Source organism: Tripterygium wilfordii, chromosome 15, assembly GCF_013401445.1.
Source record: "Tripterygium wilfordii isolate XIE 37 chromosome 15, ASM1340144v1, whole genome shotgun sequence".
Taxonomy (NCBI): Eukaryota; Viridiplantae; Streptophyta; class Magnoliopsida; order Celastrales; family Celastraceae; genus Tripterygium; species Tripterygium wilfordii.
In genome coordinates this window covers 2,974,875-3,002,097 of record NC_052246.1, presented here as the reverse complement: position 1 = coordinate 3,002,097, position 27,223 = coordinate 2,974,875, and the positions used below count along the sequence as shown (strand labels likewise).

Sequence of the window (27,223 nt, the reverse complement as noted above, 5' to 3'; positions counted from 1 at the left end):
AGGGTAATACACATCATCCTTATCACTCTAACTAGTGGATTTGGGTGTGAAATTCCTCAACTATTGATGGGATATTGTACGCAGTTTTTTAGGCGGATAGCTCTAAAATGTTCACGTGATTATAAATCAATCTTGTATGGAGAATATCAGATACACTACAGTTGGAGCAGAACAAAGTGATAATCACAGTGCAACTTCTTATCTATCCATAGTCACAAGACTACCTACACCACCCTCTTCTTAATCTCGTAGATCTGTCCCTCACATCTGCACATCCATGATCAATTCCTTCGCACATTGTAGCTCTTCGGGTAAAAGTTTCGTATAAAACAATCGTGCAGTTGAAAATTTAAACCTGAAAGGCTGAAATAAGGATCTTACTGCAGCTATCTATAACAAATCCTGACTAAAAAACACAAATTGCGAATTAACCTAATTAAAAAGCACAAAGATCGGTACTAACAAAGTCTGGAATGCACAAACAATCTAGAATTATAGATCAATGAAATTAATCAATCCATTCTTACAACTAATACTAAGATGACATCAACTTTTTTAAAATTCATGTATGCGCAAATTAGTATTAATTATTTCAACACCCATTTCCACTTGGCAACTTTTGAATCTATGAATAGAGGTTGAACCTCCATTTAAGAGAATGGATATCCAGATAGAGATTAAGAGAGTCCAATTTGTCCCATTGCACCGTTGCTAATTAACATGGAACAGAAATAGAAGAAACGTCCTATTGCTATGAACTACTCTTGGACATGTCACTAGTTTATCTCCACAAAAAGGCTGGCCTGAGGATGCAATCCTGCTTCTTTCAAAGACAAAATGAGTTTCTCACGACCGTATACAACCCGAGGAAAGTTGGACACAAGGCTGTAATTCTCGGCATCTAAGCAGCCCAAGGAATCAACATAGTCATAGAGAGTTTGGATTGTTGTACTACTATGGAACCTTCTATCTTTGCGTTCTCCAGTTGGGAAGCGTACCAAAACCTGAAAAACAGAAATTCATATTCATATGCCAGATTCCCATATCCAAACCACCAAAATACATCTAGTGTTAAACCAGACAGATAAGCATAAAATTCTGGTAGGAATTGAAATTTTGGAACCTATTGCTTAAGCATCTTCCTAACCACCCCAACTGCCCCATCTTCCTAAGCATAAAATTCTGGTAGGAATTGAAATTTTGGAACCTATTGATCGAGTGGTAAACCAGACAGATGAGCATAAAATTCTCCACTCATGCACAGTGAGAGAAAAAAGGGGCTAGAATTTAAAGAGTTTTCAGAGGAATATCGCTAAGAACCCCCAAAAATTATTCCCCATTGTAACCCCAATCTACGTGGCATGTGACATACCAATTGATTATGTACACATATGTAGGGGCCCCCTAAACATCCAACACTTCCCATGGATGGGGGTTAAAATTGGGGGTGGAAGCATTTTTCTTTTGGCATTACAAGTGGAAAAGAAAAAAAATATTTTGAACTCAGTGAAATTACTTGTGTAACATTAGGTCCTTTTTCAGGTTCAGCGCCAAGTGATAAGGCTTTCTCCTCGCGCATTTTAGCTAGTGCAGCCTCTCTTTCTGCAGCCTCACGTTCTGCTCTTTCACGAGCCTCCTCTTCCTCCTTGCGCTTTCTCTCAGCTTCAGCAGCTTCCCTTTCCAGCCGTTCCTGCTCTTCTCTCCTTTGGCGTTCCCTAGCCTGGGAAGCAAACATCAATGTAAAAAGGCCTTAAAGCTCCACTTCGAACATTGGCCTTAGTGTATAATAATAAAGATGATGTATCATGCGTCCTCTATGCAGAAGAGAAACAAAACCATACAAAAGCTGGAAAAGACCCCTTAAGGTAAACCTGATCAGCTTCAAGCGCTGCCCTGTAAGCAGCATCTTGCTCCTCCCTCAGCCGCATGTTGTTTGTTCTTTCTTCCGCATCAAGCCTAGCAGCAACTAGAACAGAAGCACTTTCTTCAAGGACCCTCTGTAGCATGGTGAGCATCTCTTCAGGAGATTTTGGTCCTTCAACCTGCAGAAACAAAAAAATGAAGTGAAAAAACTACAAAAAAATGCATTAGCATCTAGTCAGCGCAAAAGGTTAAGTAGCACAAGGAAAACAGGCAGCAAATTTTGTAGGTGTGTATGCCAGTCCCATACATTCACAATTCATATGTTTCATTCCCGACAATGGGCATAATCTCTCCTGTAAAAGTCATGGAAAAGTACAATGCTAGTGCCAAGCTAAATAAGTTTTAATTAAAATCAAACCAAAGATGACCTATTTATGCACAAGGTTGGACTTGTTAAGCCCCTGAACCTTACCACAAAAAGCCCCCGAACCTCATGAAATAGAAGTACTACCATATTTTTCGTTAGTCATCCCCCTCCTCTCCCCCAAGAGAGTGGGCATGCAGGCTCCCTTAATTTTTCTGCTTAACAGTGTAGCTGTGACTGCTAATTGACACATAAGAGCAAGTACAACACAAGCAACCAAAATGGAGCCCTTCTACAAGAAAATGTAGAGAGTTTCGTCAAGGATCAAGGACAGACACAGAAACAATTATGCCGCAAGGTTGAAATTCCGAATTTTAAATCACTGACCAGCACCAGATATATTTGCTCATATCCTAGTAATTTAATCAGCAAACAACAAAAGAATCATAGAAAAGCATGCAAAAATGAAAAGCATAAGCAGTTCCTCAAATTCAAAGTAAGGTAGGAAATTTCAAGAAACTAGAAATACCCAACACATACACATTAGCTCCTTAAAATTAGGCCACCAAACTCTGCCAAAGAGCTTCCAATCACCTTTTTTTTTGACTGATAAAATTTTTAAGGCAGCAAGATGGTGCAAAAAGGAACTACGGGAGGCTAAACTAAAGACTTCAACCAAATTGTTACGAGATTCAGAAAACTCAGAACACCAACATTTCAACCAACTAAAGCAATTTCCTTCAAAGAAATCATATTATTTCTCCCAAGTGAATTGACAACTTTCACAAGTGCGCACCCCTAAAATTAGGATATCCCCAGAGTCAAATGCCATAATTTATCTAGAAAATAAAAAGAATCTGAAATTTCTGAGCAACAAAGAAGTTCCAGTACTTCCTCTAATCACATTACTTCTCAAAACACATTACCAGAAATCCTCTTTAGATTTGATTCTGTTCTCCATTCACTGATCGTCCTCATATCTTCTTAAAGAATTCCCATGGAAAAACCTTCTTTGCAGCATAGGCTGATAGCAAGAACATAAAACCTTTTCCTTTTGATTTGTATACAACTATTCTCTCTCTCAATAGAACTCTTTCTCCAAACTGCAAAATATCAATAGAGACTACGCCAATCTCAATTCTGAATGAAAACCTTGGGAGATTCTACTGTATAATCCATCTCCCTATCGTTACTAACACATTTCAACAATTTTGAAAAACACCTACAAATTAGAGTCACCTCACTTCTGAGTCGAAAGAAACAAAAAACATTAGTGCAATTTGCACTGCTAAACAACTTGATGAAATCAAATGGAAATAAATAAAACCTCGCCCTCCCTAAGGAGGATAGTTCCATTTTCAGTTATGCCACTCAGCCACTGTTTGGAGTAATACACAAAATATCTCTCCTTCAATAATAGACGATAGATTATGCTAATGATCAAGCCCTTAACACAAGTGCGTTCCAATATTACAGAAGCAAATTCAAAATGTAAAACATTCAGAATATATTTTCGTTACCTGCTGAAGCAGAGCAATCCTCTGGTTTGTGGCCGGCATAACCACGGCACAAAAGGGGAACCGAGAAGCCTTCAAGCTATTACTCATCTTGAACCCCTCGCTGGCGCGAATATTACCTCCCCAAGCCACAAAATTCTCGTTCACAAATGCGGTCAACATCTCGGAGCACAGCGTCCTCTCGCAGAAGACCGGCGTGTCCGGATGATCTGGCGAATGCAAATACACAAACAACAGTTTGAATGAGTTCCTAGACCGCTGAAGTGCGTCCATGAAACCCTCGCTAACAAAATTCGGTCTCCTACTACCATACTCCCTCTCGAAGTAGGCTACGAAATCCATGGCCTCCGACGCAGCAGGAGAAACTGATACTAATCGAGCGGACGACTCACCATTTCGCGCTGAGTTGGAGCCCAGGCCAATCATTCCGAGCGAGTAAGACAGAACACCTCCTGCCGCCCACAAACCTAGCCCAATCGCCCCCGAGATCAACCCTAAACTTCCAGAAACAACGGAAATCGGTAAGGTAACCAGTTTCCACGCCAAACCAGGTCCTGCAGATGCCGGTTCCGATCGTTCTACCGCATCTTGAAAGTCTGAATTCGATTGCACAGTAGTCGAAGCGTCACCGCCACTAGTATCCGCAATGGACGGGTTATCCGGCTGGTTCCCGGAGGTAAAAGATGAGATCGCAAGTTCCAAGTCCCAGTCATGAGCCTGGAGAATCTCTGTGCACAAATCGGGATCCTCAAGCCCCGTAATCGCTTGAAAATACGCCAATTTATCAGCTACATCAACCATTTCTCTAACTCTATCTAATGTATAGAATCAACGATACTTCGTCGCAGAGAAACTAGGGCTCCTGCTTCTTCGAATCGAGAGAGAAGAGAGACAGTTTATACTTTTCCCTCCCCGATGATGGAATGGAATGTACTCGTAGGACGGGTAGTGTTAACGGAGACGATCGGGTAGCTATAACATTTGTGTTAGATATTAACCTCGAATTCGTTACAGAATAACGGGAGTGCCACTGTTCTTTTCACCGAGTGTCGAGTGAGCGTACAAATGGCTGGCTACCGTCATCGAACAGGTGCCGTTGTAACCATCCGTGCGCCAAAACGACGACGTTTGAACTTGATATATCATCCAAAGACTCATGCAGGCAATAATGATGGAACATAGAACGGCTTAATCTGGTATTCAACCATTTCCACTTTCCAAGCCAAGAATTTCACTGTTTGGTGAGAAACTGTAAAAAAAAATCTCAAGCAAGACTATTGAATTGATCATAATCAGCAGTAGCCAAACAAACTAAGATAAAGAAGATTTACACGTCCAGTTTACACAAGGATAAAATGTTTTCATCACATCGATCAAAAATGTTTGAAAATGGAGTTATTTCATCTCCTCAATCACAAGCTTGCACCTCCTTTGTGGTTTTTCCTCCATTTTCACAGGGCTTTTACCACCACTATATTCCATGGCAGAAGCTTTCTCTGCCCTTATGATGTTAGCCAACGAAGACCAAGCTTCCCCTGGTTGTTCATGCACCCAACACACGATGAAATATATTTTCCTCTCAGCGAATTTAAGCTTGCTTTTGATTTCCCCACTTCTCGACTTCTTTGGTTTCTCTGATTGTAGTTCTTTCTTCCCGGCCCGAATTAGCCTTTGAAGATCGCAAAGTGAGCATATTAAAGCACAACCTCCTAGAGATAAAAGGCTAATTACGTCGTCTATGAGACCGAATGCAAACTGCGAGCCACCCATGTGCTTAAAAGCTGAAGAGCAAGTTTGCTCCAAGCAGTGAGACAGAGCTTCAAGCACAGATTCTGGCTGCCTTCCTTGACCTAGCACAGAGGACACACTCAAAACCACCATTGATGATCCTAAGGCATCCGATTGCCAGTCTCCATTATATAGGCGAAGTGTGAAACAATAGCTGTAGATGATGTCAACTAAGTGAATGGCTAGAAGGGGGGATGGCTCAGAAGAACAGACCCTGCTGACTGGAGGAAGTGGAGTTTCTGGACCACGAGGAATCTCACTTGACTGGTCATTTTCTAGATCATCTTGAGGGGATGGCATTGATTCCTGTTTGGCAAGAGGTTGGACGAGTTGAGTGCCGTCCTTGCTAAGAGATATTGTTCTTGCAGAAGGCTTCAGCCACCAAGGGTCCCATGGCTCAATCATCTTACTCAGTTCTCCCGACGCTATAGCTCTTTGGAACCTTTTCTTCTCTTCGACAGATAAATCATCAAAACTGATCTGACCTCCTGCCAAGGACAAAGTCGAATCAAGTTCTGCCGAACTTCAGGTAATATAGAATGTTAGTCAACAGAACGCATGACCAGGAAGAGAAACCAGTCAAACCACTATATGACAAAGTACTTGATCTTCACACTCCAACTAGAACCTAAGGAACATGAAGAACCGTTTCTATGGCAAATATGAAATCAGAACTCAAGGAATTGAATACAGGTAAAGCCTGGCACTTGATAACTCACAAAAAGAAGAAGAAGAAGAAAATAACATACCAGACGAAATCTTTTGAATAATCTCCTCTGACAGAGTAGAATCTGAAATTAAATAAGAGAAAATCCAATAAGTACCCCTCTCATGCGATTGGTCACGCAAGCCTATTTTTCAAAAGAAATTGCGGGCATGCATTGCACTTTCAGAGAAGAAACCATACAAGAAAAGAAGAGCAAGAATCTGTAACATACTTAATTTGAAATGTATTTCCATTCCAGGACAAACTTTATAGCATTTATGCATGTAAACAGGTGTACATAACATGAACTACTTCATTCTACACATTTTCTGTGCTGCATCATGTTAGAGAATCTTTAAACATGAGCAGCATAAAAAAATATCTTTAGATAGCGAGTCACCACCTGTAATTCAATGATTATCTGACCAACTATAAACTCAACCGCTAGATAACGTCAAAACAAGTAGAATTACTACCCAATCTTAGACTATAGACTTCTCTTGCTTACACTATTATACTAACTAATACATAGACAATTAGACTAGCCTTTTGGGCAATAATGCTGTCAGTTCCATAGTCCACCAAAGCCTACTCATCACCATTTTATTAATCCAATATTGTGGACCTGATGAGGGAAAGCAAGCATGAGAAAGATACAATGGTTTTTGGCACAGAAAATTGTAAGCAGAACAGGAATGTTGATGTCTATATTGAAAATATCTAGCACCGCAGCACTAGATATGTGAAATCATCAAATGGATAAATCTTCACATCCAAAAACACTAGGCCTACAGCGAATCCACGTGCTTCAAAAAAGCATATAACATCGTTAAACTATGAAACTACAAGAAGTTTATCTAACAATGCATCAGGGATAGCAGATAGTTTTTTTTTTTTTTCACGAGTCATCTATAATATTCTTCTTAAACAAAGAATCATGGACTACTCAAATAGAACGCATTAAGTAAATAACAACAAACTTAAAAGGAAAAGAAAAGGGTAAAACACTCACCACCCTCTTCCTCACCCTCACCCTCTTCCTCATCCATGCTGCCTGTCTCCTCTTCCGAATGGAATCGTTTCAAAATGTCGAGCATTCTTCGCTTAGTTTGATCATCAGGCTGCATTTGTCGCAACTCCTCCTCCACATTTTCTCGCATGAAGGATTCAGTACAGCGAAGACTGTGAGTCTGTCAACAGAAACATCAAACGAAAAAAAAAATTAAAAAGCAAAAGAAAATTTAATCGCAAGAAAGAATAAACTACAACAAGAAAATTAGCATTACCTTGTAGCACTGGAGGGTGCAATACCGAGAATTGCATCGTGGACAAGTATACTGAGAAAATTGCTTCTGGCACCTGAACGAAGATAAGCAAGCTTCTTTAAATCTAGATTCATCATCCGAAAACAAAAAAAAATAATGACAATAAAGCAGTAGTTGCAACAAATTCAGACTGAGATTGAAGTATAGAAGTTCAGAACGTACACATGACAGATGATACGGGAAGGAGGATTCAGTGTAGAGGAACTGGAAGGTCTTTCAGAGGTAAGTATCGAATCCGCCATCGTAGAAGCACTAAGCTTTTTCTCCAGCCTTGAAAATTCCTAGATTGTTCTTGGCGGTTTAGGTCTTGTGATGAAGACCGTTTTGGGGACGGGCTCGTTGGGCTTATAACTTAGACGGAGGACAAACGTGGGCCGAGAGAATTTGGGTTATCGTCTCGAGAGACCGTCTTGGGTCTGACGAGCTCATTGGGCTTATTTCCTTAACTTAGAGCGAGGCCCAGACTTGGGCCGGGCTAAATGTCAATCAAAGTTGGGATAAAGCTAAACCCTTGTCCTTGACTTTGAGCACTACAAATTTACATTATTTGCATGTTCGGTTTTTCCTTGTTGTAAATTGTAATGAAAGTGAAATTCTCAATTGATAAATTCACAGATCAGCAAATAGATCAAGACAAAAACAACCATCGCGGTCCAAAATCCAAAAAAAGGAGAGTTTGAGGCATTAAATAGCTTGTATCCATAGAATCTCTGGTGTAACATAGAAGCGATTGGAGCATAGAATGAAATTGCATTACAAGGTCAAAATTGAACAAAGCTAGCAAATTCAAATTGACGTAACATGAAACCGATTAGTCCGAAAGCACAGTGGAGAGCAACAAAAATCTATAGACCACCCAAATGACACTAGCCTATAAAATCCCCTGTGCTTCGGGACCCCATAGCAACAATATTTGATGGAAGACATGAAATGAATTGAAAAAGAAAGAAAGAAAGTCTTCGCGTAAAGACGACATGGTGGGGCTTTTGCTCTATATGTGCAAATAAAAGTCGGGTGGATCAATAGTTTGGCCCATGATTTTGCAAAATGGGCCGCAAAGGTCCAATGGACCGGTTGCATTCCCAATCATGTTTTAGAAATGTTGGATCTTTGGTGTTTTATGGGCTCAGATCCCCCATGATGCAATCCCTCCTTCACAATAAATTTGTTTCCGAGAGAGAGAGAGAGAAAAAAAAAAAAAAAAACTGACCAACTTTTATTCTGATTCTGTCAATGGTAATGTTTATGTTTGTACATCATTTTGTTTGGGCTGTTTTTTGATGATATAGTTCAACCAAGAAGGCAAGAGAATAGCAAACTATAAAACTCAGACCCTCTGAAGGGCCATCATGGTTTCTTCCACTCTTCTCTTCTCTTGCATAATATTCCCATCACTCTTAGACTGATTTTGATTTGATTTATCCTGGTCTCTGAATCCAAAATCAGCCAACTTTGAGAGTTCTTTGACAGCATCAACAATGGCTTCAACCCGATTAGCGATTTCGATCAGTAAAGAAACACAGGTTAATACCGGAATCATATCAATGATAGGAGTTTCATTTTGAGGTAGTGACTTTAAATCCTCTTGAAGCTCTTGTACTGAACTATTCATTTCTCCAACCAGGACATCTATGGTTGATGATCTCTTCATGGTCTTTATTGTTTCTGCTAATTCTCTAATGACACTTGAAGCATTAGAGCTCACTCTTAAGCAAGTATCACTCACATGCTTCATTATGGACTCTGGAATCTGTTTAATCACACATTCAATGCTCCATTAACACCATATTGAGCTTAAAAAATAAATTTATTTGGTTAATCTGGTATGACTTGATTACCTTATGGTCTGAATTGATGCAGGCATTAAGGGCCTCTAGACAATAAGCACAGCTTCGAATCGATGCTCCGATTTTGAGGTATTGTTTCCATGGATGCTTGTAGTTGAACTGACCATGAGCAGGCTCCCACAAAGCAAATTTGGCCTAAAACAATGCCAATTCCCACTTCAATCAAATGTTCTATATTAAGAGTTGCTTACAAAAAAAGGTTTTGGTCAATTCTGTAATGTATAACAACATACCATAGTTTCTTCATTGGCCTTTGAAGCCAGAATACACTTGAAGCCTAGCAATTTTTCATTGGATTCTTTGTTACTCTCACCTAGTCCTCCATTGCTTTTAAAGAACTCACCAGTGCAACCTGCAGTTGCAGAGAAGTTAATACTTTATCATACACTGCAGTTTGTGTGATTAAAACATTAAGGGCTTACCCTCTAATGAATTGGCAAGTTTGTCCATGTTACGATTGATTAGAGCATGGAGTTCCCCACCGGCCCAGATGGGGCAAATCAACATGCTCACAAGGATGCACAAGGAAGTTCCAACTATGATTGTTGATATCCTTTCATGTGCCATATCCAGCAATTCATCGACTCGATAACCTGATAGTGAAACCAAGCTGAAGGTGAGGATGAAGATCATAGCTCCATAGTCGAACCGGGCTTTCACGGATGGTATAAATCTTGAGAAAGTTGCAACAGAAGCTGAAAACAAAAACGTGAGACAATATTGAGTTTGAGTTCTGTTTGTTGTAATGCCACAATGAGAAGTCCAATGGAAAGTTGTATGATTAAGTACCTAGTAAGAAAACTGACGTTCCAACGATGAACGGCTCGAATTTGTGTCCTGATTTGCTAGCCAAATAATGTACACAAAATGCTAGAGAACCAGCAAGAGAAGTCCCACATATTCTGTTCAAACATTTGCATACTGATGCTCCTGTAAAATCATTGTTGTTCAGAAATAAATTCAGTTAAAACTTCAAATTCCAATACCCATTTCAAATAAAATTCCCATGGAAGATGAAAGATCAATACTTACCCACATTGTTTTCAAACACCACCACGACTGTCATAACAGCCCACATAGCATTCCCTCCAAAGCCATCATACAATGGCCTCATATAGTAAAACAGTGAGACAATAGAGAGAGCAATCCCAACTTTAAGGCAATGAAAGAATATTCTAGGGTCATCAACACCTAAATCCCATGCTTTCTTCAAGAATCTCCATACTTTCTTCACCAAAAATGATTCAATGAGACCCTTCAGGCCTTGCCAGGCTCTTCTGGTAATCCCTGCCTCTGGAACCAACGTCTTTGATGATGATCCATCTCCCAAATTTATTCTCCATTCCAATTCACCATTTGGTTGCTGCTTTTGTTCCATCTTCTTAACTTCCAAGGCCATGCTAATATGCAATGCAATGTTGTGTCTATTGAAGTACACACACATATATATATATAAAGGCCCTGTCTGTTAAGAGATACAAAAGTTGGAAGAATTTAATATGGAATTTGTAGTGGCATTGGTGATCCTAGAGTGTCATTTTCTTTTGTTTTCTTTCTTTAAAGTTTTCTGGGTTGGTTGGCATGTGTCATGGGTGCCTAACATCATATCTTCTTTTCTTTTGTTTACATCATGTAAACTGCAGTTCATTGCTTGCTAAAATTTTGGAAACAACTCACCCTCAAGATTATACATAATACATAATCTAGATCATTGAACTTCCAAAAAGAATGTGAAAAATGTCAACTTTCATTATACAGATTCTGTTCTTATTTTTGGAAACATATAGACCTTTTGTTTTAAGAACTGCACTACTGATCGTTGTGGTTGCTTTTTTTAAAAAAATTAAAACCCAAAATATGAATTAAAACAAAAGGTAGCATATAGATGATACGAATCTCAAGCCCCAATCCTCGTATTTATAAGCCACCTCAAGTGGTTGAGTTAACTGGTGATGAATTCTTTCAATTGAGAAACTCGATTTTCAACTCTCCACATTTACACTCATCGACTTACCAATTATGTAGAGAGAATGGAGCTATCCAAATCCCGAGGTTTATCTATGCTAAAACTTCATAATTCTTCTTAATGTGTGTATATATATATATATATATATATTTTAAAAAGTAGTATTTTCTTGAAAAAACTATTTCTAAAGAGGGAAATTGTTATATTCTCTAGTGACCTAATTAAAACCAAACGTAATTAGAAGAAGCATGAGGTAATGTGTCATAAAATCAAAAGCCAAACTGTTGCTGGCATACAACTTTAGGTCACGAAAAGAGGTATTGCTGAAGTATCCTATATTTTTTTTTTGCCCCTAAGTGGATCTTTAATCAGATTCCTCTTTGATCCTGTCTTTCATCGGATGAGCACCAAATTAAGATAAAGCATTTTAATTAATATCTATTTGCATATTTATCTAATTTTTTAAATTTATTTCTAACGTTAGTGGTCACTGCCTTTGTGAATATGTCATGCCATCTATATATTTACACACACGCTTAGCTAATTTTTTTCCAAAACAAATTGTTAAAATTATTTTCTTAAAATATCTTGTGAGGTGGGGACTCCATGCTGCCATGCATGACCTAAGTGAAATATAAATATACATATATTGAAGGTTTTCTTTCTAGTGAGATAAGTTGGAGATTAACTAGTCTCTGACCTAATTTTTCAATAGATTCTATTGGATTTCAAGTTGACCGACCTTCTTGAAAAATGGACAAATCTTCAAATGAAGCTCCTCCGTCCATTAATCAAACATCATGATAAGCTATCACTCTACAATCCCGTAAATAAATTGTTACAATAATTCATCAATGTTGCTTACTAGGAAAAATCGATGGACTCTCTTGCTCAAACTTGATCATCAATTATAATATATTGTCCGATTTCCCAAATCTAAATTCAAATCACAATTCATCACAGAGCTTTCGGGACTCGTGGTTTTAAAACACGTCTTACGAAGTTAAGGAAACTCATGAGTTTATAACATGTTCATTAGATATTTATTTTAATATGTAGGGGTTTTCTCAACATTCCTCTCTGTAATTCAACTACTAAAGTGGTCAATTGGTCCCCAATCTTTATTACTTGCAAGTTGCAAATCCCTTATAGACAGTAATTGTAAATTCCATTACTATATAAACATTCAAAAAGAGACCTGATTTTTTTTTTCTAAATATAGAAATTCATTGCTTAGGTCTTCAAACTAGTGAGTGGGCTCTCCAATATGGGGACTTGGAGGTTTTTAGTATATAAATTGTAATCTGATCATATATATAGAAAAATACAGTAAGTGGGTTTGGCCATGCTTTCAGAACCAACAAATAGTTTCAGCTTCTGGGTTTTATAAAACTTCATCTGGATTATGTGGCATTCTTTATATAAGGTACAAATTAGGTACTGAATGAGACTATTTATATAGTGTCGTCATTTATATATATATATATATGTATGTATGTATGGCGTGTGGTCCTTGATGATCTCTACTTGAATGGGAAGAGCACTTATCTCCAGATCCACTAACGTGAAAGGCTAATTCAACTATCAAAGTTTGTGTCACATATTCAAAACTCTGATGTTGACAATTGAATGTATTAAGATTCGTTAACCACATTGATTAATTTATAGTTTATGAGTAATTGGCTATGACACTGCAAGTTTATTGTCTCCATTGCTTGCTGTCTCTCTCTCTGTATCATGCATGTAAACAACAGAAAGAAATCTAAAACAAAAGTCTGGTTCACATTGTTGGAGTTGTGTGTTTTCAATGAATAAATATCTACACTCACTCAATAGGTTAGTTTATTTGGTTGAATGATAATTTAATATGGTTTTGGAGCCAACGCGTACTGTTGAATTGACTCTCTCTAAGGAGATCCTTTAATGAGGCCGGAACCTCATGTATTCATAGGAGTCCTTGGTCACGTGATTGGCATGTGATGTCTAAGCTGGCAATTCTTGAGCTTTGATTGGGCCATGAGACTATGAATGAGTTTCTCAACAATGTGAGCTTTGAGCCCTTACAGGATAGATAGTTCAAGTCGTGGATCTATTGGGCTCGACCATGGCTCTCGTGGGCCTATGGGCATCGCTCAAGACTCTCGTGGGTCTCATTGAGCTCGATTAAGACTCTCGTGAGTCTAGTTGTCAATAGAGTTTAGGTCGTGGGCCTGTTCATGACTTGGCTCTCAAGGGCCTTTGTAGACAACTCTGGCCATGTACTTGTTGGGCTCGACCATGGCTCTCTTGAGCCTACGGGCTTGGCTCAAGATTCTCGTGTGTCTTGATGAGCTCGGCTAATACTCCGGCGGGCTTTGTTTGAAGAGTCTTGTAAGTCATCTAAATAAATGTCAGCGCGCAATAGCCAATATGTGAACCACATCTTTTATTACTGTGCATAGTAAGAGTACGAAACAATAAGAAGAGGCCAAGAGCAAGCAAGTGTTAGGCTATGACTAAATGGTTTTATCAGTTTCAGGTTATGAACAAGTTATAGCAGAGGTGACCGATTTTTAAAGGATAAAATCGCGCGGTCTTTAAGTCCAGACCGAACAATACCCTTTCGAGTTGTAAACTTGTAATATGATCCCACTGGCTGCCTTTGATTTAGAAATATGAAGTGGTTGTTGTATTATTACTTGATTGGATGGTATTGTCGGTGACGATCCATTGTAATTTTGTATATCTTCGTGTTGTGTCTCGGCAGCTGCTCCGACTATGCTACCAAACTAATACGAAAATTCAGTTGTGTTATCTTCAAAGTGAGAGCTATTGAAACTTGATTGTCCTTGGTCATTTTTTCTTGACATTTTTGCAGCCAATGTCTTTCCAATGTAAACTATTATATAAGATGCGAGAAGGAACGTAGCAGTTCGTTGTTGTTTTTGTTACTTCTTTTTCATTCTTTATCCAAGATAGCAATGCATGATGTGGCCGGAAGAAAGAATTAATCTGCATTCAGTCTACTTTCGACTCTCTCAAATGTCTGCTTTCAGTTTAAGTTACTTACAACCTCAGGTTACGTACCATTTCTAATTCATCGGAAGAAAGGAACTCCCTTTGCTGATGACCAAGGTATCTACAATGGGCTGACTTGGTGGGAACAAATTGAAAATGGCAAGCAACTCACACGCAATAGAAAGTTTTTGACACTTGTGCCTGTTGTGCTGTTTAAGTATCTTACTTTTGGTGATATGAGTCTACTATACTTAAAAATACACTTAATGGTCTACTATACTTACATCCATGCACACACAGGTATATACACCCAGGAGAGAATCCTTTTGACAACGGCCTTGTAAACTAAACTGCATTTAGCATGTCCATTTTCCAGGGTGCATGACAAGCATTTACTTGCATCCGCTGTAGTCACTGGAGTGTGACGTTTGAAAACAGTTGCTCCAACTTTGCTGTATTTACTTCTCCTTTTATCGAAGCCATCATAAGTACTTGTAATATTATGTATGAGTGCATGTCTGAAAGCATCTGCTTAGTAGAATTTAATCTGAACTTTCCTGGGTGGACTTAAATCATCAGCAAGCAAAGTGTTTTCTACAAGATTTTTTAAGGAATGAAAATGCATAATTGATTGTTCAGATTGATGCATCTCTCTAATTATCACACCTCTTAACAAAATTCTTCTCTCTCTCTTTCACTGGCAGGTATTTGATAACCTCACACACAACAGATTATCAACACCCTATGCTCTTCTTTAACACACTGGCAGTATTTGTGCTGGTGGTTGCCAAGTTCCCAAACATGCACAAGGTCCGGATATTCGGAATAAATGCCGATCACTGAACCATGAAAAGGATCTCCAGTTCAGTTTACAGCAATCTATATATAGTTTTCATAATTTTTGCCTTCCAATCCACCGGGTTAATGAATCTCTGTACATCTCTTTAAACTGAGAAAGGAATTCCATTTTCCCATTACGTTGTGGATACATACATACACCTGTCTTTAGTATGTACTGAGAAGTTTACTTCCATTGAATTTTAGTTGGGGAAGGCGAGATGGGGTCTCTTAGAGCACTGGCAGCAGTTTCCCTATCCTGTCAGTGCTACAGTATCATTTTACAGCATAGAGAATCAATTTCAATATTGTGCACCCAGCAGATTCTTTATATTAAGTCTCTATATTATTAGAACTTGTAAATTTCAAAATTATAATTTTTTTCTAAATATTATTTGAATCACAACGGCTAGTTTTCCAAGAGTTTTTTTACCAATATTTTTTTAAAAGATAAAATTAAAATATTTTGAAATTTGAATCACAACGGCTAATTTTTTGAAATTCGAGATGTAACGGACACTTTTTTGAAATTCGAATTACAACAGCTAGTTTTTGAAATTCGAATTACAAACTCTATAAAAATGTATGTTGCATAATTTAATTTCACATCTCCACTCAAATACTCTTGTGCTCTCTTTTATATTCTTCTTTGATCACCATGTTTAACTTTCTCCGAAGAAGATGCAAAAATTTGCTTCTTGAGTCTACAGAAGAGGATGAGGTGCATGTTGAAGCTGAAAGTTCAAGCTGCAAGTTGAAGAAAAGAGGAGGTTCTACTCCTGGCCGTGTCTTTATCGATCGTAACAGGAAAGAAGGCCACGAGAAGTTAGTGCGTGACTACTTCTCTGCCAACCCGACATACAATGAAAAAATTTTCCGAAGGCGATATCGTATGAGCCGTGATTTGTTCAATCGTATTCATGAAGGTATTGTTTCTTATGACAACTATTTCGTTCAATCTCGAGATGCTGCGAATAAGGTTGGGTTATCTTCATTGCAGAAAGTTACTGCAGCTCTCAGAATGATGGCCTATGGAGTATCCGCTGATATGATTGATGAAAATCTACGGATAGATGAAAGTACCGCAAATGAGGCGATGAAAAAGTTTGTTGAAGCAGTGATTGTTGTTTTCGGCGAACGATACCTGAGGCAACCTAATTCTACTGATATTGCCAAGTTGCTTCAGCTACATGAGGATCGTCGATTCCCTGGAATGCTTGGTAGCTTAGATTGTATGCACTGGACATGGAAGAATTGTCCAAGTGCATGGAAATGTCATTACTCTGGCCATCATAAAGAAGCAACTTTAATCTTGGAGGCTGTAGCATCTCGTGATCTATGGATATGACATTCATTCTTTGGACTTCCAGGATCGCTCAATGACATAAACGTTCTTGAGCGTTCCCCTTTGTTCACAGACATCATCAATGGTCGTGCTCCACCAGTGAACTTTGTCATAAACAATCATCATTATGATATGGGTTATTATCTTGGAGATGGTATCTATCCACAGTGGTCAACAATTGTGAAAACAATTCTGATGCCTCAATCCATGAAAGCTAAAAATTTTGCGAAAGCTCAAGAGGGTGCCAGGAAAGATGTTGAACGTGCATTTGGTGTTCTCCAAGCACGTTTCCATATCATTCGTCAAGGGTGTCGGTATTTCAAAATTGCAACATTGAAGAATATCATGAAAGCATGTGTGATATTACATAACATGATCGTGGAAGATGAGCGTGACATGTTCAAGTCAATTGAGAATGGTAAGTATTACCTGTTTGAAGAAGTAGATATCAGCGAGCTTGATCGCAACGATGCTGCATATCATTATGATTTTGATCAATTCATCAAAGGGCGTCAGAAGCTAAAAAATAAGAGCATTCATCATCGTCTTCAAGAGGATCTAGTGGAACACTTGTGGGAAGTGCGTGGAAATGTCGAGTAAAAGTATAAAAAAATTTAATTCAAGTTCAATAACAATCCTCATTTTCAGTAATAACATAAGTTCACCATCCAACTTAAATTAATGTCTAGAAAAATATTGTTACACATTCTCATTTCGAAAAATATCTTTCGAAAGAGAGGCGAATCTGGGAAAGATCGCGTTCACGAGAGAGGAGCACGAGAGAGAGGAACGTGAGAGAGAGGCGAGAGAGAGGAATGCGAGAGACAGAAATTGACCCTGTGAGTTCTCTGCCGATGTGGCAGGAGAGAGACAATATTTTGAGAGTAAAAAAATATGTAGGGACCGGTCTTTTGCTTCTTCAAGTTTGAAGAGTGAAAAACAATTTAGATAATGGTTTAGATATTCAATTGAAGATAGAGAAGCCATTGGGAAGTGATTTTTTTGGATATTATCTATATATGGGGATAGAGATGAGATTGGGGAAGCCATTGGGAGTGCTCTTAGAACGTGACCTCACTCTAGGCCTATAATGGGCCGGCCTAGTTTTTCTAGGCCGCATCTAGCCCATTTGGCTTTAAATGGGGATACATGGCCCAAGCTTTGAGGTGCCGCCCTCTTTGATTTAGACCCATAAAAAAGGGATTTTTGAAGGTCGGTACACTAGATTATACTTAATTGTAAAAAAGTGCAATAACTAAAACATCTTTTTAAAAAAGTACATTGGGGATCATCTTTTACCAAAATAACCTCAAATTTGATTTTCTCTCTCCACGAATTGTGATACAATAGTGATACTTTTAAATAAAAGATCCAATTTAGTGTTCCATTTATATCTTTTGCTCATAAAATGATGATATAAATGTTAGAATGTAAATTTGATTGCATTACATGTCTTTATGGTTCAATTATGTCATTTTAGTGGATTTTTGGTGTTGGTGATACTATAGTGATACATCTCTGCAGCTGTTAATGTTTTTCCAAAACAAGCAAGAGATGTACAAACCAAGAAAAAAAAAACCAAGAAAGGAAAAGTAATTAGGAAGAAAAAGTATGTATACTGGTTCAATTGTATCATTTTAATGAATTTTTGGTGTTCGTGATATTATAGTGATACATCTCTGCACTTGTAAATGTTTTTCCAAAACGAACAAGAGAGGTAACCAAGAAAAGAAAATCAAAAAAGGAAAAGTAATTAGGAATAAGAAGTATGCATACTGGTTTAATTGTATCATTTTAGTGGTTTTTTGGTGTTGGTGATACTATATTGATACTATAGTGATACATCTCTGCAAAAAACGAATCAGAGTCCAGATCTGCAAAAAAACGAAGCACAACCCAGATTAAACAACGAAGCATAGTCCAGATCTGTCAAAAACGAAGCAAAGCAACTCGACGCAGTCCAGATTGAGCAACAACGAAGAAGGCGATGAAGAGAGGAGAAACTCGGCCAAAAATGGAGAAGAAGGCAACGAAGAACAAATTCAGATCGAGAACCAGAAGAAGAAGAAGAAGAAGAAGAAGAATGAGAGAAAGAATGAGATAACTTTTAGTAGAGAAGAAGGAGAGAGAAGAAAAAGAATGGTGTTGTAGGTATAAACTAAAAAATATCTTAAGTCAGATGACCACATTACCCTTAAATTACACTTTTTTTACAATTTTCAAAATGTTTTATGACCTTTTTACAATTAAGTTGTCCAAAGTGTTCTTACTCTCAATTGTCTGCATAAAAAAACCTTCGTCGACAAATATTGAAAGCCACGTGTCAAGGGTTATGGGTTGATCAATATTTGATTAAGCTCATCAATTTTATTTTATTTTTTCAAAGGCCCATGCATCATACACACGTTAAGCTATGTCCGAGAGACATGAAGGCCACCACAACGGATGGAAACTACCCAAATCTCAATCCTCTGGTGGGAATGAAAACCTAGATCTCAAAGTCCTGAGTAGACAACCTGACAATCAGGCTACTTCCCATTCTTGGTCATCAAATATTTGGTGGGACCCATGGCAATCTTCTTGTTACGCACATAATCAACGGCGGTAATGTTCTAATCAAGTCACATTAATCAACATTACCGTCACTAATTGGGTGTTTTACTTGGGTTTTGGCTTATTTGATGACATGGAATGCACTAGCACATGCGGTTCAGGTCGAGGGAGAGTCAATCACGTGACATCATGATCATCAAAAGATTAGGAATTTGATGATCAGACGGTTGTGATTGGATTCCCTCACTTGGGATGGTTGGGCATACGCGAACCCCGGGGGCCCACAATCCACCGGCACCGCCCATCATATCCGCTTTATCTTTTTTTGCTTTATATACGGAAGACCTTCAATTCATGTGTGCTGGGCCTTTTTCTCTGCATAGTCAACATCGTGGGCCCCCCTCGAATAAAAAATGGGGTAGGATTAGGCTTTCTTTGTTGAGCCCACCCACATCGAAGATGATGCTCAGAGTTGACATGAGGGATTGAGAATGAGAATAATTTGTTTTGTCAGTTGAATCAAATACATTGAAAATCAAGTCCAATTCAATTTTCTAGATATATATATATAGCTTTTTATGACCGAAAACGATATCAAACAAAATTTTCATTTAACATATAATATGGGCCTAATTTCAAGTCATCAAACCCGCTTGCACATAGTTTTCTTACCTGACAACATGTTAAGTTGGAGAAAAATACATAGTAGGGGGTATACACGGTCGATTTTGGTAGGTTTTTTTTCGATTTTTTTAGATAAATTCAGCCAACCAATCGGTTGATTATTGACAGTTTGATCGGTTTTTTTGGTTTTTCGATCGATCCTCACTAACATATGTTTAACAATAACCCATCAATCGATTGGTTTGGTTTGACTCAGTTTTTTTGGTATGCCCTAGTACATAGCATGACCATCAGAGTATTGCTCATAATGAGATTCGAATTTAGGACCTACCTAATCCATACGGTTTAGCCCCGGAGAGATTCATTATTAAACTATCACTTAAGTGATTGATTTTTTTAAATAGAGGTGCCCGATAGCAATAACATGATATACTAATTATGTAATGAGTTATATGAGGAGTAATAAATTAAAAAAGAGTTGTAGTTCAAAATATTTACTCTGAACATTCTAAATGTCAAATTTAGATGACTAGTAAGTAATAATTATACATCTGAGTCACTAATTGGAGTGATAAGGATGATGTGTATCATCGATGATCAGGATTCAAATCCCCTCTCCGTTTAAAAAAAATACTAATTATTGGAATTGCATGAATATAATCTACAATTAATCCCAAGTTGCCAAACGCATACTAGTGAGTAATAATACTACTCCAAAGTCTCCAACCTCATAATGCCGATACATTTATAAATATTGAGACATCTATGATTGATTTGGTCAAGCCACTCTATGCCGTCGACGTGTTCTTGATTAAATCATAGCCCTCTCGATGGAGTCCTCAATGGACTTGATGGCCCACAGAAATCATACTAGTTTGTTAAGATAGAAAAAACCCCCCACATGGGCCCTTTGAGGTTCCAGTGAATCAATCAAGGTTATGATTACATAAATCTTGAGTCAATCACGGCCGTTGAGAGGCCTTCAAGCTTAATAGACGTGACCACACGGATTGGCCCCCACAGCCACAATGTGAGTTGGCTAGGTTATGATTACATAAATTTTGAGCCAATCACGACCATTGGGCATTGAGAGTCCTTGAAGCTTGATAGACGTGACCACACATTGGCGCGCCACGATGTGAGTTGTCTTTCGGGTGGAAGAGCCATGTGTCTTTCATAAGTGACAAGTGATAGAGCTGCTATATATGCATGTGAGCGGTTGAGGGAACGTTTGGTTAGGTCTAAAAAGCTATAGGCAGGTCACGGTTGGAGTAGGAAGTTCGTACAAATTAGAAACGTAGTCACAGAAAATACATACTTGGTCAATTTATAAAAAAAATAATATTACAAGAAATATATTCTAAAGGTATTACTAGTATTTTTTTTTTTTAACCGAGAACGACCCGGTTTGACATGCCCTTCGACATTCAGATAACTGAGATGGCTTAAACTTGGATTGCCAGGCCAACGCGCACCATCCTGACGATAGTTAAGACTAGACCAAAACTGATATACGTAAGTCCACAGGCAGGACAAGCACACGGTGCAAGCACTATTAGGAAAATATGTCAAAGGGTTTTGAACGTTGAACGCCTGCACATTTAGAACGCCTAACAGCGAGATCTATCTGCCCATGGTTATTACTAGTAATTCATTAATAATCGATAAGTTATTTAAGATTTATGTCAAAATAATTGTTTTTTTTTTTGTTTGCAAAGTACTATTTTCATATGTAGGGTTGCATTTTATGTGATATTAACATTCATAGAAGTAAGAAATTAATTCCTTTCTGCTTTCAGCAAGACAGAGAAATAAATACACACTCAAATATGAATGGGCGGTTAATTAGCATAGCAAGCAATGTTGGTCATTCAAACATAATTATTATAGCAATAAAACCCTAGTGTGTCATAATAATTAGGAATTTAAGAACATGAAGCTGCTGCTCATGATTTTTCCAAATAAATAAAAGGCAGAGCAGAGACCCACAATATTCCAAAATGGGGTGGTGAAATGAATGAATATAGTAGAGTCATTGGCCGGCTTGTCCTTTTTGTGTTGATGTGGATGCCAAAACAGTTCTTGGTACAGTCAAGTCAATTTTCATTCCTCTGTTATATTAATATTGGGTTTTTCTTTTTTCTTTTATTGTGTTTTCTGCCTATGTATATGTCTCTGTTGAATTTTGATTTCAACCTGGAACTGAAAATGGAGTTAGTGTGCCACAGACTCTCAACTTCCATATGCAAAGATCCACATAGGATACTGAATTCATTTTTTTAGTTCATGTTCCATGCATTTATGTAAGGTTGTAATTTGTGATCGATTATTATTGGAGTTTTGTTGACTGAACAAAAAAAAAGTGTTGTTAATTAACACCCACCAATCTCATTCTACAGTAATTTGTGATCGATTATTATTGGAGTTCATGTGTGTTGGTTTGATAGTCCGAGTTTAAATTTATATCGAATGTGTAAAAGATAAGTTTATATGGTGTTGTCATTGGTTAAAAAAATAATGGAGTGCGGTGCTTAATATCTTCAATGTATTAAGAGTGGGAAAATCGAAAAAATAAAATACCTATATATATTCGCATTAGAATTCATCTATGAACTATGGTATGTCCATTGTTGTATACATTATATATGTGTGTGTGTACGTAGTTACGTACATTCAAGTTTATATAACATAAAAATGCAAAACTATATGTTTTCATATATGCGCAGATGAATTGCAAGTACTTTTCTTTGATCAGTTTAATTGTTTTCCTTGTATATCCTTCTACAAACAAACAAGGTCAAAATACCTCTAAATCCAAGATTGGAGAAAATCTGAGTTAGGCTGACTTAAAATTTGGAGAAAACGTGACTTGGTTGCATTTATAGATCAGTGAAAGAGAGCCATGTATGATATATGTATGTTTTTTCTTCTTTCTAGGCGATATATGATTATATGTATATGTATGTACTTCCAAACCCAACCAAATTTAAAATATTTGTGTGACAGTCACCAAAGAATACCAAATTATTATTTTATGCAAAAGACATATATTCCCCCACCCACAAGTCAGATTAAATTAATAAGAAGAAGAAGAATAAAAAACTAATTGAAACAAAACCTCCCATCTCTCTCTCTCTCTCTCTCTATCTCTGTTTCAAAGACAGACAGAACCCATAAAGCAAGGGAGGCGGTGGTACATGACATACATTTAGAAGAATCATTCCAAACATTCCTTTTACTGCTTTTCACAAAAAAAAAACTCTCACTTCTCTCTTCTCTCTTCTCTCCTCTCCTCTCTCTCGGTAGAAACCACCATTAATTTTCAGTCTTCATCTTCCAGACATTGATCTTGATCTTCACTTTCATCATGGACACTGCTCAATGGCCACAGGTTCTAGATCTCTCTTTCTTGCAATCTTTCCTGATCTATAGTTCCTTGACAATCTTTGTGGGTTTTTTCCGGCATCAAAATTTACTAGTTCTTTAACTTTCTTTATTTTTTGTTTGTGTGTCATTGATTTACATAAAGTTTGTCTGATATGTCTGAAAAGTGTAAAAGCAGAAGTAGCTTGTTCTATATATTTGTTTGTGTGTAAGAACAAATATCTTAATTTCTTTCTAATTTTTGTAGGAGATTGTGGTGAAACCAATAGAAGAGATAGTAGTCACAAACAACTCATGCAGTACTCCAAAACCAGCAAATATTATTAATGGTGAAAACAATTTGGAGATCAGGAAGACAAGGCCTCACAAAGAACAAGCCTTGAACTGTCCAAGATGCAATTCAACAAACACAAAGTTTTGCTACTACAACAATTATAGTCTCACTCAACCAAGGTACTTTTGCAAGACTTGTAGAAGGTACTGGACTGAAGGAGGATCTCTTAGAAACATTCCTGTTGGTGGTGGTTCAAGGAAGAACAAGAGATCATCAAATTCTTCTTCTTCTTCTTCTAATTCATCATCAAAGAACAAGCTTCCTGATTTGGTGACTCATCATCATCAAAACCCTAACAAGATCCATGATCAAGGCCAAGATCTCAACCTTGCCTTCCCAAACTCTATTAATCATGAAACAAATGACAAGGTTTTGTCTTCTACTACTACCACCACCGCTACCACTAGTATTACTGCTTTGAATCATGACAATCCTCCTCAGATTTCAGCTTTGGAATTGATAACTGGGATTTCTTCAAGAGGGTTGAATTCTTTCATGCCAATGAATGTTGTTCAAGATCCAAACACAGTTTACACATCTGGGTTTCCAATTTTGCATGATTTCAAGCAGCCAACAACAACCACCACCACCTTGAATTTCTCTCTTGATCATGGCCTTGGAAGCAGTGGTGGGTATGGGATTCAAGATGTTCATCAAGATCATCATACTAGTGGTAGTAGTGTTAGTGGGAGGCTTTTGTTTCCATTTGAAGATCTAAAGCACATGTCAAGCACTACCACAAGTGATATTGAGCAAAATAGAGGAGAAGTACACGGAGATTCAACTGGGTATTGGACTGGTATGTTAGGAGGTGGATCATGGTAATCAAGATCAAAAATCCTTTAAAAAAAAAAAAGATCTAGCCTTTCCTCCTCCTCCTTATTCTTCTTCCTTTTTAAATTTTGAATTTCTTAAAGTGGGTGGTTGTGACTTTTTTCGTTTTTCTTCATTACTAACAGTGATAGGGTACATGGGTTTCTCTCCTCTTTTTCTCTCAATTTGGTTTATTACTATCTCAACTTGATCTTCTTAAATTTAGTGGGGATTTGAAGCTTTATTTTAAGTTAGCTTCACAAAAGTGACATGGGATTCTCTCTCTGTAAAGATAGAAGAAGAGGAGGAGGAGGAGGAGGAGGAGGAGGAGGAGGAGGAGGAGGAGAGTGCTATAGCTAGCTAGCCAGCTATGCCTAGAATATTTTTAGGGTTCAATTGTCAATTTTCTTCAATCAGTGTGTAAGTGAAAGAAGAGAATGAAAACCCAGTACTATCAATCAATTTGTTGGCTTGGTACAAAAGTATAATTTATGTATAAATTGCATGCCTTTTAATTTGAATTGGGTTATTTCCTCTTTTTTTTTTTTATTTCTACTAAAGAGGTTTTAATTATCAAAGATTCTTGATTTTTCTCCATTGAAGAAAGTTAATTAGAAGAACCAGGTAGGAAATTAAACTCTCTGAAACCCTTCACATGACAATGCATGTGTGATAAAGAAGAGCCTTTCAATAAAGCTAAGACTCAAAAGCTGTATTCATTATAAACCAAAATAAACCTGCTGCATACCTAGCTGCTCACTCATAAAGCTTATACCAACTCTGATTTTCCATATCCAAAGAGTTTTCAAGACTCACATATAACCCAACACACAAAATATTCCAATTGAGTTATCATTGCTTCCCATGCCCACTTGCCAAAACACCTACATTCCCATTTTCATTTAATTTATTTTTCTAATTTGAAAGATTTGAGAAAGATCTGACAAACCCCCCTCTCCCTCCTTCTCTCTTTGAGTCTTTGTTCAAGGGCCCCACAAAACATTCTCCTTGGCAAATGTGCTAGAGAATCATTCACCCACTCAATAGTGGATCCACTCAGATCTAGGTCACTCTCTTTTTTAATTATATATGTGTCTGTGCATGCATGTATATGCATATATATATGTGTATATATATGCATATATATATATATGTGTGTGTCTGTGTATACATGTGTATGCATGTATATGTATGTGTATATATATGTATCAATGTAATGTAAAGCCACTCATAGAGGGTCATTTTCCTGCCAATTTTTATATCACCATGTGAATCCTGCACTTTAATTTGAGCTTCTCTTATTCTTTGGGCAAACAAAGTGTCAATTCACCAATATAAATGTTTGGTCTAAAAGTTGACAACCTCATTTGCCTTACACAACAATGTTTGAGCAAGAAATTCAAAAGTTTCCTGACCAATTTTGAGGTTGTTCTGTTTATGGGAAAAGCATCGATCAAAAGGAGTTCTTCTGTTGGAAACATTAATATATAAAAATAGATTAGGAAAACTAATGGTTCATCTAAAACTATTGACTTTAATTTTGAACCACCGTGAGAGTCTCCTTTTGTGGTTTCTAGGTTGAGTGTTTTGTCATTAGAGAAGAATTTCAACATTGATGAGATCATAATTGTCATCATTGTCATTGCATTTCTTAATTATTTAATTAATTATCGCATTTGATTCACAAGTAATGTAATTATGAATAATTTTAAATCAATTGAAAAGTAATCCCAATACAAACTTTACGTTAATCAATTGCTAATTATCAAGGCTTAATTTGAGTGTAAAAAGACAATAAAATAAGAATAAGTTCAATTGTCCTTAACTTTCATTATGTATGTCCAATAACAAGGAAAACTTCAATTACAAGATTTAGCATGTAGGAGAGTAGGAGTGGACAATGAAGGTTTTGGACCATAATGTTTGGATTTTATCCACATTTGTTGTCCTTCCAATTTCCATAGACTTCATTTTGAAGCAAAACCCAAGTGTCTGGAGCCACTGCTCAAATTTATTCAATCAATATATATATATATACACACACACATATATATGTATACACGCACATATAATCCATCAATTGTTGGCTCTATATTATACATGATATTTGGTAAAACTCTCTATTAGCCCACAAGAATCTTGAAGCTGGATTTCACCCAGAAAATACTCTCTTTTTTTTTTTTTTTTCTTTTTTACCGGTAAGGCCCTTATATGGGTTTGGATCTGCAAATATAAATTTAAAAGCCCCATATATTATGGGCCGCGTGGGCTTTATTATTTGGTTTTACTGCAAGTCTGAGTCTGTAAGAGCAAGTCCAACCCGTTACTCATTTTGAATAACATAGTTTCCCCTATTTTAAGTAGAATGCAGTTTTAAGTTATTAATTTTCTAACACCCTTCCAACCATATACCTTATTTTAATATCACATCAAGTATTTTAATATTTTCCAACATAACTACCTTTAACTACCTTCAACTTTAATTATTATCATAAATATATTTAATTTTTTTAATAATATTAATAATTCCATTATTTATTTTTAAAATATTAATTATTTCATAAAGTATGACGAAATTAGGCCACAATTTGCAATTTGCAATTAAAACCTCAGTATTAGTGGGAATCTAAAGGTTTTGGTGGGTTATGATATGGTGTGCCGGCGTTCCTGCACTTTGTGCTGCACATGATGTCGCGCAAAGTGCTGGTGGAGAATGATGAATACCCACACCGGCCCATAAGGCCCAAGGTAGAACTACAACCCAGAAAATCGGCTTACCAGGTGAGGGTGCCTTGGATCCTTATAAATTAGAGTTGGTAGCCCTATTTTTTCGATGTGGGATACTCATCAAACCACCCCCCTTGGACAGCCGACGTTCACGGCGGCTACGCTCACCTAGCGGCTCCACTCGCCCTTCAGACGGCAGCCCTTTCCCGGACGGCAACCCTCTCCGCAAACGC

At 37.4% G+C, this 27,223-nt stretch overlaps 5 protein-coding genes and 1 pseudogene across 6 annotated transcripts; 3 read left to right on the top strand and 3 right to left on the bottom strand.

The window, feature by feature from the left end:
* Nucleotides 1-487: 487 nt before the first annotated feature.
* Nucleotides 488-4,796, bottom strand: LOC120016733 (plant UBX domain-containing protein 10). 2 transcript variants are annotated; one of them, XM_038869641.1, is made up of 4 exons: nt 3,748-4,796; nt 1,842-2,042; nt 1,517-1,720; nt 488-1,004 (listed from the first exon to the last, which is right to left on the bottom strand). In XM_038869641.1, the coding sequence occupies exons 1-4, from the start codon at nt 4,543-4,545 to the stop codon at nt 777-779; spliced, it is 1,431 nt and encodes a 476-aa protein (XP_038725569.1). In that variant the 5' UTR covers nt 4,546-4,796; the 3' UTR covers nt 488-776. The 2 variants fall into 2 exon arrangements, with proteins under 2 accessions (XP_038725569.1, XP_038725570.1); XM_038869642.1 differs by having other exon boundaries at nt 1,872-2,042; nt 3,748-4,793.
* A 208-nt stretch (nt 4,797-5,004) lies between these two features.
* Nucleotides 5,005-7,867, bottom strand: LOC120016734 (zinc finger HIT domain-containing protein 2). Its single transcript, XM_038869643.1, has 5 exons — nt 7,726-7,867; nt 7,525-7,597; nt 7,251-7,428; nt 6,282-6,323; nt 5,005-6,020 (listed from the first exon to the last, which is right to left on the bottom strand). The coding sequence occupies exons 1-5, from the start codon at nt 7,803-7,805 to the stop codon at nt 5,140-5,142; spliced, it is 1,254 nt and encodes a 417-aa protein (XP_038725571.1). The 5' UTR covers nt 7,806-7,867; the 3' UTR covers nt 5,005-5,139.
* Nucleotides 7,868-8,890: 1,023 nt separating this feature from the next.
* Nucleotides 8,891-10,788, bottom strand: LOC120017303 (aluminum-activated malate transporter 10-like). Its single transcript, XM_038870482.1, has 6 exons — nt 10,443-10,788; nt 10,200-10,340; nt 9,833-10,105; nt 9,644-9,762; nt 9,402-9,545; nt 8,891-9,313 (listed from the first exon to the last, which is right to left on the bottom strand). Exons 1-6 carry the CDS (start codon nt 10,786-10,788, stop codon nt 8,891-8,893), a joined length of 1,446 nt encoding a protein of 481 aa, XP_038726410.1.
* A 2,692-nt stretch (nt 10,789-13,480) lies between these two features.
* On the top strand, nt 13,481-15,216 carry LOC120017302 (annotated as a pseudogene).
* Nucleotides 15,217-15,868: 652 nt separating this feature from the next.
* On the top strand, nt 15,869-17,155 carry LOC120017301. The gene is made up of 2 exons (XM_038870481.1): nt 15,869-16,541; nt 16,629-17,155. The coding sequence occupies exons 1-2, from the start codon at nt 15,869-15,871 to the stop codon at nt 17,153-17,155; spliced, it is 1,200 nt and encodes a 399-aa protein (XP_038726409.1).
* A 5,780-nt stretch (nt 17,156-22,935) lies between these two features.
* On the top strand, nt 22,936-24,581 carry LOC120016203 (dof zinc finger protein DOF4.6-like). Its single transcript, XM_038868862.1, has 2 exons — nt 22,936-23,123; nt 23,364-24,581. Exons 1-2 carry the CDS (start codon nt 23,100-23,102, stop codon nt 24,273-24,275), a joined length of 936 nt encoding a protein of 311 aa, XP_038724790.1. The 5' UTR covers nt 22,936-23,099; the 3' UTR covers nt 24,276-24,581.
* The last annotated feature ends 2,642 nt before the right edge of the window (nt 24,582-27,223 follow it).